The 13433-nt window shown below is 38.9% G+C and overlaps 1 protein-coding gene across 1 annotated transcript; it reads right to left on the bottom strand.

Moving 5' to 3' along the window:
* Nucleotides 1–981: 981 nt before the first annotated feature.
* Nucleotides 982–12685, bottom strand: GAS2L3 (growth arrest specific 2 like 3). The gene is made up of 8 exons (XM_042815787.1): nt 12338–12685; nt 11208–11376; nt 9644–9762; nt 8903–9044; nt 5774–5837; nt 4962–5100; nt 3699–3806; nt 982–3002 (listed from the first exon to the last, which is right to left on the bottom strand). The coding sequence occupies exons 1-8, from the start codon at nt 12365–12367 to the stop codon at nt 1593–1595; spliced, it is 2181 nt and encodes a 726-aa protein (XP_042671721.1). The 5' UTR covers nt 12368–12685; the 3' UTR covers nt 982–1592.
* Nucleotides 12686–13433: the final 748 nt, after the last annotated feature.

Genomic DNA, 13433 nt, shown 5'->3' with positions numbered 1-13433 from the left:
CCATGTTGCCTCTTCTACCCATAAGTAAATATCTTGACAGCAGGAGTAACAACAGCCTGTGGAAGTCTGCAGTCACAGTGTCTCTCCACAGAACCTGAGAGTTCCTTGACATTCGTAGGACTGACTGTTCATTAAACCCAAATTATCTTAAACAATGCTACTTCCAGAGACAGTAGTTTTTGTTCATCTACCATGAAACTCATTTCTGCTGAGAAACATGGACCCACTAAGAGCCTTCATGAGTTGAGAGTAAATGGCACTTCACTCTGCGCTACTTCCAAAGGTATTAAGGCAAAGACAAGCCTTTGGTAGCTCTTTGGGAAACTACTCCTCATCTCTGAAAAGTAATAAGGAGAGCCACTAGCAAGGTCTCCACAAGCAAAACAAAGGCCAACACAGACTAAGACTGCCCATACAAATAAACCTCAAGCATCAATAAGTGTTCAGCAGTTCAGTTTTACAGAAAAAGGCCACTCCTGCACTGCAGCAAGGCTCTGCCCAAGCAGGCCCTGTGCCAGCCCCATGGTGTCCATCCTGCAGGAAAATGACCTCACAGCAACTTCTTCTCATGCAGCAAGAGCTGCAAAGTTGTCTCCCCAGGCCTTTACAAGCAGCAATGCTAAGGCACAAAAAAATGAAAATTTATATAAAAAAAAAAAAAAAAAAAAAAGAAGAAGAGCGATAAAGGCCATGATTTCCTATGCATAATTTAAAGCAAGCCAAGGCTCCACACCCAAGCAAGCTGAAGCCCTGTTTAGGCACGTAGGAGCATAGTGAATGCTGATAGCTACAGCAGTGAAACTGAATAAGTCTAGAGATTTCTCTCTAATCATAGAATGACGTAAATTTGGAGAGACATAGAGCCCATCCAGTCCCACCCTGTGTCATGAGCAGGGCTGCCACCCTCCAGTTCAGGCTGCCCAGAGTCCCATCCAACCTTGCCTTAAGTGCCTCCAGAGATGGGGCACCCACAGCTTTCTGGGCAGTCTGTGCCAGTGCCTCACCACCCTCTGAGTTAAAAAAAATAAAAAAATAAAAAATACAAATGTCTTCCAATGTCTCTAATACACACAGGATACCCAGATTTCGGGTCCTGAAACACTAACAAACTTGAAAATTTATATAAAAAAAAAAAAAAAAAAAAAGGGAAAAAACCCTCAAAAATTTTGTTTGAGGTATTAGAAATTTTATAGCATCTGCACAGCTCTATTGCTTGCCACAGGCCTTGATGCAGATGTGCTTAGAACAACCAGAATTGCTCAGCTTAACTCCCTGGAAAACAAAAAGCAGCAGCATTCCAGCTCCCCTTCCTCTCTCCTGCCTTTCCCCACAGCAGGTCAGGCTAGCAGCAAACATGGTTATCCTCTATTCCACAGTGCAAGCAAGCTTACTTGTAAATATATCTAAAAAAAAGTTTTAAAACTGCAAAATAAATACAGCTATTACTGTAAGTTATGCAGCAAAATGTAATCATGCCTAACATTTGGAATGGCACATGTAGTGTTAGTTAACTTATTTTTCTCTTTAGCATAGCAAATTTCAGAGGCCCATTTGAATGTTACAGGGACTTGCACAGAAGTTAACAGATAGGTTTACTTTCTGGGCTTTTTACTCCCAGTCATAACAAAATAATGATCATCTTGTTTGCTCTTCAGAAGAGGCCCTTTCGATGCACTAGGTGCTCCTTTGTTACAGGCTGTTGCTGATTTTCCTTTAGAGAGAGGTTTCTTCGCTGCTGGGATCAAGTTTCCGTTGGCTTGCAAGTCTGTGCTTGAAGGCTGACTTTTTGTGGAGGGCTGCACTGCTTTTTTGGTCACTGCCACTTTGGCTGAAGTTTGAGGAAGCCGCACAACAGAGAGTGGAGTGCGTTCAGTAGGTTTGGATGAGGAGGGTCCAACCTCAGGGGGCTTATTGACATTTTGGGTCTGTAAATGCTCTGTAGGTGGCGTTTTACTGACAGATGCTATTAGATTTTTGCTTCTGGATCCCAGTGTAGGTGGTGACTTCAATGATTTACTAACTGCCAGGGAAGGTACAGAAGCTGAGTGCTTTAGGATTGAAGCAGTCTTCAGGTTCCTTGCCAGATCAGAAGGTGTTTGTGGAGCTTTCCGAGGATGCTGAGACCCAGTTCCTGATCCCTGAGTAGTATTTTCAGAAGGAGATTTCACATAGAGCTGCTGGGAATGTGCAAACTTGGCAACAGCACGCAGATTGCTAACAGGTGGCTGGGCTGGTCTCGGAGCAACAGAATTTACCTTGGTTTTAGTGACAGATGCAGGTTTAGATTTAGAGGGGACACACTTCTGTTTCGAAGCCAATGTTTCACTTGTTGCAGGCAACTGAGACAACTGCTTCTTAGATGCTGAGAGCGCAGAATGCATCCCTGTTGCTGGGGAGCCTTGGGCTGGGGCAAATCTCACCTTTGGAGCATCAGGGGAGCGAATACGTTTGCGTAATGTTTCAGAGTGAACAAGAGCTGCTCTTGATCTTGTAGATGAAGAACTCTTGCTTGCAGGCAGTGAAGGAACAGGAGCTGGCGAGTGGTGCGCAGGAGATGCCAGTTTCTTTGAGGTGCCCATCAATGGTTTGAAAGGAGACTGAGCATCTGCTAGTTTGGGTCTGGCTGACAACAACTTGGCAGCGGAGGATGTGTGCACTGGCACCTTCGGTGAAGTCAGGGCAGGAGACTGAGGATGTTTAGACAAAGGCTTCTTAACGGTTGCCCCATGGACAGCTTTTAGGGCTGGAACAGGAGTAGGAGGGTTTGCTGGTTGCTTTTGAAACATACTGACAGCTGACATTGGGTTCATGACAGGAGGTTCCTGAATTCTGGCTGTTGAGTTGGAGATATGGTCACTGGTGACTCCCTTCTGAAAAGCCAAGATTTTTTGCTCCAGAGTTGCAAACTGAAGCACTCGGCAGGGATCATACTTAAGCAGAAAGCCTTGGAGTGTGTCCCATCCTCCACCAACACGGACCATCACATGTTTGCCGTGGAGCATCTGAGAATGGTGGGAACGGAAGACTGTTAGAAACTTTGTTTTATGCAGCACCAAGTCTTCACCTCATATTATGAAATATTTAAATTGATATAGGATCTCCTTTCTTATGGAGAATCATTTTAAGAAAAAAATCTATGGAATAACTAAGAAATTTATACTTCCCAGATCTTTTATTTGTTTTTCCTGCAGAAGGAGTCATTACGTGTCAGGAAACAATGAAAGCGTTTATGTAGAAAATATATTAACCATTCTGTCAGCATCCTTACTTAGTAAACAGTTTTAGATGCCAGTTTTGATCAATTTATGAATGCTTTCATTTTTTCAATCCCACAAATTCTTATTCCTGAAGAACTAGCTCAGCTAGCTGCAAATTATTTATAAACCCATGTGTATGAATTTTGAACAAGCAGTGTTTTCAGGGTATTATGTTGTATTACCCTTAGGTATACTACAAACCACTACTGAAATTTTACAAACAAGAAAAGCATTAACTTTCTCAGTTCAGCATGGTTCTATCCGTAAAAATCAGTGGTTGTAAGATCTACTTAGACAGACCTGCTTTGAACAGGATTGAATCATGTGGTATCCCTAAATTATTCTGTAAACCTGAAATAATACCACAAAAATAAGGTATTTCACTTAAAAGTATTTCTCTCCCATTTTGAATGTAGATTTTAATATTGAGAAATTACTTACTCGTATGAATAATATTTTATCTCCCAGTCTATAACGTCCCTCAGATAAGTATTCAATGGAAAACCGATGGGAGCAGCTGCAAGGTGGATCTTCTGCTATGTGTTTAACCTAATTGTTTATATTGAAAGCATGTATTAGTATTTTAACAGAAGCATATGTTTAACTGTTTACTGAGATTCCATTATCTCTTTTGTATTAAATATTTTCTCCCCTTAATTTAAGGAAACATGAAAATTTTATTCCCTCACAAGAAGAATCCTAGCTACGTAAAGCTTCAAAACAGAGAACAAAAGACTGAATAAAACTGTACATGCAGTCAAATATTTTGGAGTCATCTAAATCCAATTTTCACGATTTCTTCAATTTTAATGGATTTCTATTTTCTTTTTAAAGATTTGTCCATCAATCTGTCTATTATTTAGTAGTATCAAATTCCAGACAGAACCCTTTCAAGAAATTGAAATGCAAGTACCTGGATCTCTTTTGTGACTAAATCAACACTCAACCGGTTCCATTGCTACACCTTATCCAGGGGCACTTCAGCATTATCCCTCACTTTTCAGAAAGCTTTTAAGTTAACGTTCTACATGACACCCAAGAAGGAAAACAATGAACAAAAGAGAAAGATAACCCCCAAATAAGTCTAGAGTTAGAGAGGATGTGTCCGTTAAAGCCAATTAGAAGCTTCAAAAAATTAGAAGGTCAAAACTTTTGGTAAGCAGCAAAACTAGTGAATTATCAGTGTGGAGATCTGGTGGCTGATGCTCTGGAAGATGCAAAAGCTTTACATTACAATACAAAGGACTGTTTAAACAAGTTAAATTTCAGTGTATTCACTGTTGTTCATCATTTCTTTCAGGCCAATACATAAGTTGTACAGGTCATTTCTTTTCCTGCATACGTTAATTTCCAATTAGTATGGCTATGCAGGTTTTTTTTCCAAAGCATTTCATCAAATCTTGCTTTATGAAGTTCACGTTAGCCATAGCATATTGATGCACAACACTTCAATGAGAGGCAGCTCAAAGCAGCAGTGAAAGAAGGGGCAAATCAAGGTAAGTTACATGCATTGAAGCATTAACTGCAAAATATACACAGTAGTATTTTTATAACATTAAAACAAAGTTTATTGTTCAAAGAGGTATATCTACTTCTGTTTTCTTTCTAAGACTCACAGATATTAGATGAAAATTGGCCTCTGTCATATCACACAAACACTAAGCTAAGAGTTTAACTTAAAGACCACAATAAGTAAGTACTTACTGCCTCATGTAGCTCCCCATGGTGACAACATGACTTTGCTGTGTCAACAGGTGACGCTGGTCCAGAGGTCCTTAGCAGTGTTTCTTCTAGCTCAATTTCCTTCTCCAGTTTTACAAGCACAGGAGGTTCAACTCCATATCTCAACACAATTACATAAGTAGAAATTTTAATTAATAATTTGATAAAGAAAACAAAGATGTGATTATAACAAGCAAGCAAAATTGTGAGTAGTTAGACTAAGAGTGAACAGCAGTACAGGAATAACTGTCTTGATAATCCAAAGAAAAGGAGGACCTGCAAGTTTCTAGAAGTTCTCACCAAGGTGGTCCTAGAGCTACCAGGGAAGGCAATATCAATACTGCTAAACCTGAAAAACAGTTAATCTGAGTTGGACAGGAACTACCTTAAAGCTTTCTACTCTGTGCTGGAAACAAATTAGAAGTCTATTTAGAGAACAATTAAGAGTTGCTTCGTATTTAAAGCTTTCTTAAAACTTCCAAGAAACTTAAAAAATTAAAGACCTTCAGGACTATTCATCAAATTCTTCCAAGATGTACACATATCTATAAGATGAAGGTAACATTTCAACATATGGTCATAAGAAGCAGTGTGGATCAGCACCTCTCCATGAAAATAAAGCAATAAATATTTGTACAAAATACTGATACAGTGGTTGTAGAGGTGCTACTCATTACTTTCTGCACATAATTAACATCTACTGCTTTGCATTTAATGGCCACAGACCATCTTAGCTTTTGATTAATGGAATACATTCTACAGTTTCTATTTAAAGTCACCAATGGATCAAATACCTGGATACAATGCGTCCAATTTCCAACAAACAAAGATACACTTGTCTTGGATCCTTGTGCAAAACTGAAAAGGAATCAAAAATAAAAGGAAGTTGTAATCCATTTTTATTGTGGGAAGGCCTCTGCAATTGGATAAAGAGAATAAGGAGCAGATGACTGCAATGCAGCCATCATTCTGCTCAGAGGCAAGAAAGAGAGTGGAAACCTTTGTAAGAAAGGGGTGAGGATAATATTGGTCAAACACTCAAACTCAAATAGCAGGTATTGGAAGTGATCACACTGAAGCAGAAACATTAGCTCAGATACGTTATTAGCACTTTTGTGCTAGGCTTTGCTTCTCCACAACTCTGCCTACATTCACTGCACAGCACAACTCATTTCAGAACAGCTCTAACAGCTGTATGCACTTGATCACGTAGGCGCATGAAATCATGAGCTCCTGAATCTTGAATCATGAATACAGACAAATCCTGAAGCTGAAGAATGAGAGGGAAAGATGAAGTGATAGCCAAATTGTATGCAGATGACTCTGGCAGTTGCCTTGGGTTTTCTTGACAACTTTGAAATGAGAGCACTCAATTGTTTTTAATGCCACTCTAAAGAATGGAAGAGCACAAGAAAACAAGGTCTATTTTAGGTCTATCTTGGTTTTGCTTCTTGCAGAGCCTAGGGAAAAATAAAGGGACAGAGAATAGTTTAAAACATCACACAAGTAATTACTTCCTCCTCAGCCCCCACTTAAACCTCAAAGTTGAGACTCTGTCAACAATTTCTAAGAAGCCCACAAACAGCTGTATGAATGTTGTAGAACACAAATGAGCCTCATGCTTTCTTAGCCATTGAGGAATGCTGCCCAATAACTCAGAAACCAAAAGCTAGAAAAAAATGTCATTGAGCTTGCTTCACTCTACACACACGCTATTGTTCTTCACACACCATTAAGCATAAGAAATGGGAAAAACTGTAGATAGAATTTTATATGGTGTACCATTTAGATAAACTTCCTTCATGCTGTGCAGTCCAATATTAAACAGAACATGAAAATTCACTCTGAAGAGAAACCTAATGAGCCAGCTCCATATTTACAGGTTAAACCTAATATCTTTCTGACATTCAGCTTGGTAAGTAAAATAATTTCACTTTAAACAAGACTAAAACATTTACTAATGTATAAGCTGAGCATGAAGTCAAATGTTCTTGCTTACATAGAATGCCTTGTGTTGGAAAGATCATCTAGTTTCACAAAGTTATTTAATCTCCTCCAACTCGTAATTCTACTTATTAAAGGATCTGATTATGATAGCTAATTCAACAGAAAGTTGACCCAGCCATAATCCAAAAGGTACTAGAGATTTTTTCATCTTTTTTTTTTCATAAGTGGTTTTGTCAGCTGTGAGAGAAAAGGCATAATTTGCCTGAATCCATAAGAGAAAAATTCAAATATACCCCTAGCAGAAACCAAGACGATGTTAAAGGGCACCTCATAATGGCTATTCACTCCGATAACTCAGGAACAATTTAATTAATTTAATTTTCTCCATGGCCACCCACATTTATCAGGAGGTGTTGCTACACATGTTTGACATGAAAAAGGCAATTGCCAGGTTGTCTTTCCCCTATTTCATTCATAAAGAACAGCTTGAAAGTTTGATGGAGAACATCAATGGAAAGAATGTGTCATCAAGGAGACTTCATGTCGGCTCATTTCAACTGCCAAATAGGCTCACAGACGATATTTATGCCACACAGCAAGCTTGTGTCATGAGTTAGAATCAGACTTCAAAACACTTGACGATGAGCAAAAGCCACAGCCTTATGAAATCCTGTCTACTTATCTCAGGGAGGCTAAACTGGTTTTAGTTACCCAGCCAGTTAAAGGAACTCAGATGTTTAAGCAGTGTAATTCCTGTAAGTTAAAATTAAAAAATACTAGAACTAATTTTCTTGTATCTCAATTCTCCCTCTCGTCTGTGTTTTGTGGGTCTGAAAAAAAGATATGGTCCCTAGTTAAATCAGAATGAGACAGATGCAAATAAGGATGTTTTCTCAAGTGCTTTAAAAGATGCGTGATGCAGTAGGGAAGGCACAGGCAGTCCAACTAGCGAGGAGAGTTTAAAAGAAAAGCAGCTAGTCAAACCAGCACCTCCCATTTAAATAGCATTAAAAGGCACAAAGACTTCAAGAAAATCTAGTAAGCTTTGTGACATATTCATATGATTATTGAAAACAAAGGATCTTCGCATTTTTTTTTTGCTGTTCTGCTTCAGAGGAAGATTTTTCTTCCCTCTGTCTCTCTCTCTTTTTTTTTTTTTTTTTTTTTAAAGTATTTTACTTGCCAAAGAGAAGTTTATATTAATTATTTTTCTAGAGACATAATAATTGGTAGAAGAGCATTACATTATTTCCATACAATGGAAGCAGTTTCTCTTAATTAACAGTTTAAAAAAAAAAAAAGTATTCCTTCTGGAATTATCTGTCTAGTAGTTGGTTATTGCAAGGCTGTGCACTGTGGCAGGCATAAAAATAAATATTGCCAACTGTGTGTATAACTATCTTGTTAAGACAGGAGAATACACATGGTTTATAGTTACACCAAGTAAGACTTGAACTAAATGTTAATTACCAACAGACTGTTGTCATTTCAGCCCCAATGCTCTGATGCAGTTACCAAACTTAGTAGTCATAAGTGCATTATTCTGAATGCTTTCTCCAATAGAATTTTCTCTAATACTAAATAAAGGATCTTATCATGAGTTGACTCCATGGCCCTGTGGTCTTCCAGCGTACAGAAAGAATGAGGAGTGGAGAAGGGAAGGGACAGCACAACTTCTGTTTCTTGGCAGGGCTTTTTACAGAAGAAAAACACATGAGTTCACTGCACAGCTATCACTACCCTTCTTCATCTCACGTGGCAACTTCTAGTAGCCTGGAAAAACACCCTTCTCTTTAGAGAAGTTACTGAACTGATATTTCAGTGCTTTCACATCAAACTCTGCCCTAAAAATAAATGTTTCACAAGACAGACGCAGTCACGACAAAAGCTTTGTAGGACTGCATGCAATAGTTCTCCCTGGCGAGGTAGTTCTCCACATGCGGACCATGAAAAGTGTTGCAAAAAGGTAGATTTACCTAAACCTTCAGATTCAAAGAGGTAAGTCTCATCAACTCCAATGGCCCTACACCAGTTAAGAAAGTTGGCTGTGTTATCTCTGGCAAAAAAAGATCCTGATGGAGCATCCTTCTTACATGGAACTTTTCTCATTGGAAAATTCTGGCAAGAGAAGAAAACAAAGTACACTGTGCACATAAACATTGACAACAGATTTCAAAGCACATTTTCAGAAGAAAGAAAAAAAGCCAAATTTGGAGTACAGAAGCAGTGGTTGGTATTTATTATTGGTTCAAGAAAAACAACATGCATTCTATTAAAAAAGCTACTCTAAAGTAGATGGTATTTAGTCTTACCCATGTTAATAGTGACAGAATTACAATATTTAGCTCTGTAACCTCTCCCAAAAAGTTGTCTATACAGTTGCTTCCCCATTTCCCCCTCTGCTGGGTTATATCTGTTGATTTCACATGTCTAGATAATGATTCCTTCCTCCCAAGTTCTATTCATAGCCACACAATTAGCACAGACAGAAAACCCCAGATCAACTAAACTTAAACTTAACTGCAACATTTTCAAGCTCAGTTTAGAAAACAGAGGAAATAATATGGGAAAAAGGGACAATATAGTTTTAAGATAATAGTCTTAAAACAAACACTAATTTACTTTAAAGTTAAACAAAAAGGTTTGGACAAAAATACAGAAGTTGCCTTCCTTACTAAAGTGTTTATCTATGTATTAAAAAATTAAATATAACTCACCCTTAAATTATTTGAGCTACATGATTTTTTAATTGTGTTTTGAAGAACACCAATCAATTGGCAGAGTAGTACTCCATTATCAAGTTCTTCCAGCAGTTGCTCTGCTGTGACTTCTATTCCTAAAGAAAAAAAAAGAGCCAGTACTGGAATTACTCCACAGAACACAAAGAAATTTCGTGTGAACTCAGAGGCATCTCCAAGAGTGTTCCAGTGCTAGACTTCAGTTAAACTAGAGCCCACAAAGAAGAGAAGCCTGATGACCAACACTCAGCACTGTTGTTACTTATGCTCATCTAACAGAGGCTGACTAACTTTAATAGTTCTTCTCATCTATGGGCTAGACCAATAAGTTGATGCTGAAATAATAAAATAATGAAAGCTTTTAGAAAGAAATTTCCAAAACATTCATTCTAAATAAATACTTGATTGTCCAGCCCAACCATATGCCACTGATATCTCCACACAATAAAAGAAAAAGGGATTTCAAAGACTGAAAATTAGTAGAAATATAAATAAAGTAAAATCAAATATTCACTTAATTAGACTAACAAGACTCAGAACTATAAATTAGAAGGATTAATCTAATGAGGTTCAATGCAGCAAAATGTAAGATTTTGCACTTGGGCCAGAGGAATCCCAGGCGTCTATACAGACTGGAAGGAGTGGTCCTTGGGAGCAATCCAGCAGAAAAGGACCTGGGGGTCTTGATGAATGAAAAGCTTAACATGAGCCAGCAGTGTGCTCTTGCAGCTCAGAAAGCAAATGGTATCCTGGGCTCTATCAGAAGAGGGTGGCCAGCAGAGACAGGGAGGTGATTGTCTCCCTCTACCCTACTCCTGTGAGCCCCATCTGAAGTACTGTGTCGAAGTCTGGAGCCTCCAGTACAAGAAGGACAGAGAGCTGTTGGAGATGGTCCAATGGAGACCCACAAAGATGATGAGGGACTGGAGCACCTCCCCTACAAAGACAGGCTGAGGGAGCTGGGCTTGTTCAACCTGGAGAAAAAAAGGCTATGGGGTGACCTCATTGCAGCCTTTTGGTACCTAAAGAGACCCTACAAACAGGAGGAGAATCAACTGTTTGAAAGGGTAGATAACAGCAGGACAAGGGGAGATGGTTTTGAGGGAGGGAAGACTTAGGTTGGATGTTGGGGGAAATTCTTTACAGAGAGAGTGGTGAGGTGCTGGAACAGGCTGCCCAGAGAGGTTGTGGATGCCCATCCCTGGAGGTGTTCCAGGCCAGATTGGATGGGGCCCTGGGCAGCCTGGTGTAGTATTAAATGTGGAGGTTGGTGGCCCTGCCTGTGGCAGGGGCGTTGGAGATTCATGATCCTTGAGGTCCCTTCCAACCCTGGCCATTCTGTGATTCTCTGATTCTGTAACCACCTTACCTCTAACAATTGGAAACTAATAAGATCTGAAACCAGCACATGCATTTTTAATGCAATTCTTCTAATCACTCAGGCTCAAATGCTATTAATATTATGGATATTAAGTGTCAGTGTTGAGTTGGATATTTGAATGTGCTTTGAAATTTATTAGACAATGATTATTTTTAACCTCACCCAGCAAGCCAGAGAGCCAGATTGACAGGTCTTCTTGCATAGGCACCAATGTTGCTTCATGCCGCACAGATATCCACTGGTCGTACAGGCACACATCTGCCAGACCTGGGCCGTGTCTGGGAGTCAGAGGACTTCGAGGACTTAAAGGAAGGTCATCTCCAAACCACACCTGCAGGAGATTTCAGTATGCGCAAGCTGTAATATTTGCAGACAGAGGATGGACTCTCACGGTTCTGAACAATACATCTTTAGCATAATTCAAAGAGTAAGCTTTAGTTTCCCTTCAGACAGACACACCAAACCAACACAGCAGTAATCAAGAATGGTACAGTTCTCATTAGTAACTCCGGCATCAAAAGCACTACCACGTTCATTCTCTTGTTCTCAGTTACCCTATTGTGGCTATAAGCAGATCCTCTTTAGTAGGCAAACAAAACAAACATTACTCATTTATGCTGTCTTCTTCCTCCTCACCACATATTAATACAACCTGTAGTTTATCATATAACTCATTATAGACTACTGACTTCTGTGATCAATCATTTCAGGTGCATTTAGAGTTTAAATCATTAAAGTGATGATACTAAAAGAAGAAACGTGAGCATAGACAGCTCTTAAACATGAATACTTAGCATTTCTCTTAAGGATCCCATGTTTTCAGACTGATGGATACCTTCACGCTTGAAGAGCAGGATCATGCTGAAACAGCATGGATAGAATTCCCAAAGAGAAAGAGTCCTTCCAATATTCTTAGCTACTTTCTTCAGCTCAGGAGGGATGTGTATCTAAAATGTAGACTTCTATTTTTGTAGCAATTTACTTATATGCAGGTTTTTTTTTGTTTGTTTGTTTGTTTTTAAATCAATAAAGTTTCAAATATTCTTATCCTTTAACTTAGAAAACTTCTCAGGAAACAGCACTTAGAAACTGAAAGTATTGCCTAAGTGATTACAACATGGGTTACCTACCTCACCACAGTGCTCCACTTGTTGAAAGGGAAAACTCCTATTTATTTATTTGTTTAAAAGGCTAGAGATTATTCTGGGGATTTTATCATTTAATCTGCTTCAGGGTAGATGTTTACATAAAAACATATAATATAGAATTCAAACATTACAAAAGACATTTACCTGAACTGCATTCTGCATGGTCACCAGCATTTACATCAGTTTCTCCCTCTGGGGAAAGAGAAGTTTAAAGACAGTCAGTCCCGCTTTCTAAAACATCCCAATAAAAACCCACCAGGCAAAACACGAGCAAGTCTAAGAAGACACAGATGCAAGAAAGGAATAGTTATTTTGGTATTTAAGGTGTTAATTCAGTATTCAGGCTCCTTAGGCACTCTGTCTCCAAATAAAGTAGTAGTTATTACAGCTTAAAGTAGCAACTAACTTCAAGTGCATAAATAATGCTCAAAGGGTTGCATTGGTTTAAGGAGCTGTAAGGCACTTGCTTTTCCAAAGCAATACTCAAAGAGTTCTCAGACTTGGCATGGCTGGCACTTATTCTTCCTTTCCAACCTACCCCAAGCATATCTTGCACATGCACAGAGACACACACACACATCCTGAGCTTACATAAAATACTTCAAAGATTAAGAACAATCTTGATGAAATCACTTCTAAGAATGAGATTTATTCTTGCATAGATACACAAAAGAAATTAATAGTTTTATTAATTTCTATATGGATTTTGATGTAGATTTCCAGGCAGCTACCATGAACGTAAGTTTTTGATGCAATGCTGCAAGCTATAAGGACAATGCCCTTGCAAAACAATCCTTAAGGAAAGTTTTAGATGCAATTAGGTCAACACTTCCCCATTCCTTTTCCATCAGTGTTTTCAACAAGAGGAAAAAACAGCACAAACTCTTCACCAGGCTGGGAATCATGAAGTCTCTCCTTACAGACTCGAGGTTTAGAAATGTGCAGCATTAGCTACACAGGCACTTATTGGGAGGAATTTCCTCAGCATAGTTCTCCACAATGGCAGCAGAGTGAATTACTGCCTACAGACACATACCTGTATATGTCTTGAAGCCAGTTAAAAACAATTTTCTTGGTGCATTAGTTAAGATCAGGCTGGAAATTAGACTGCAGACAGATGACATCAATAGTGAAACACACATTTTCCTTTGAAACTTAATAACTCCTCACTCCTGCTCCAGATGCAATCTCGCCTTCCTAGACAAAAGGCCCATCTCAGAGGATCTAATACTTCCACATA

The sequence above is a fragment of the Centrocercus urophasianus genome, unplaced genomic scaffold (assembly GCF_019232065.1).
Source record: "Centrocercus urophasianus isolate 14NV4802_14NV808 unplaced genomic scaffold, USGS_Curo_1.0 seq_15, whole genome shotgun sequence".
Lineage (NCBI taxonomy): Eukaryota > Metazoa > Chordata > Aves > Galliformes > Phasianidae > Centrocercus > Centrocercus urophasianus.
The sequence above is the reverse complement of the archived record's forward strand: the minus strand, read 5'-3'. Positions and strand labels throughout refer to the sequence as shown.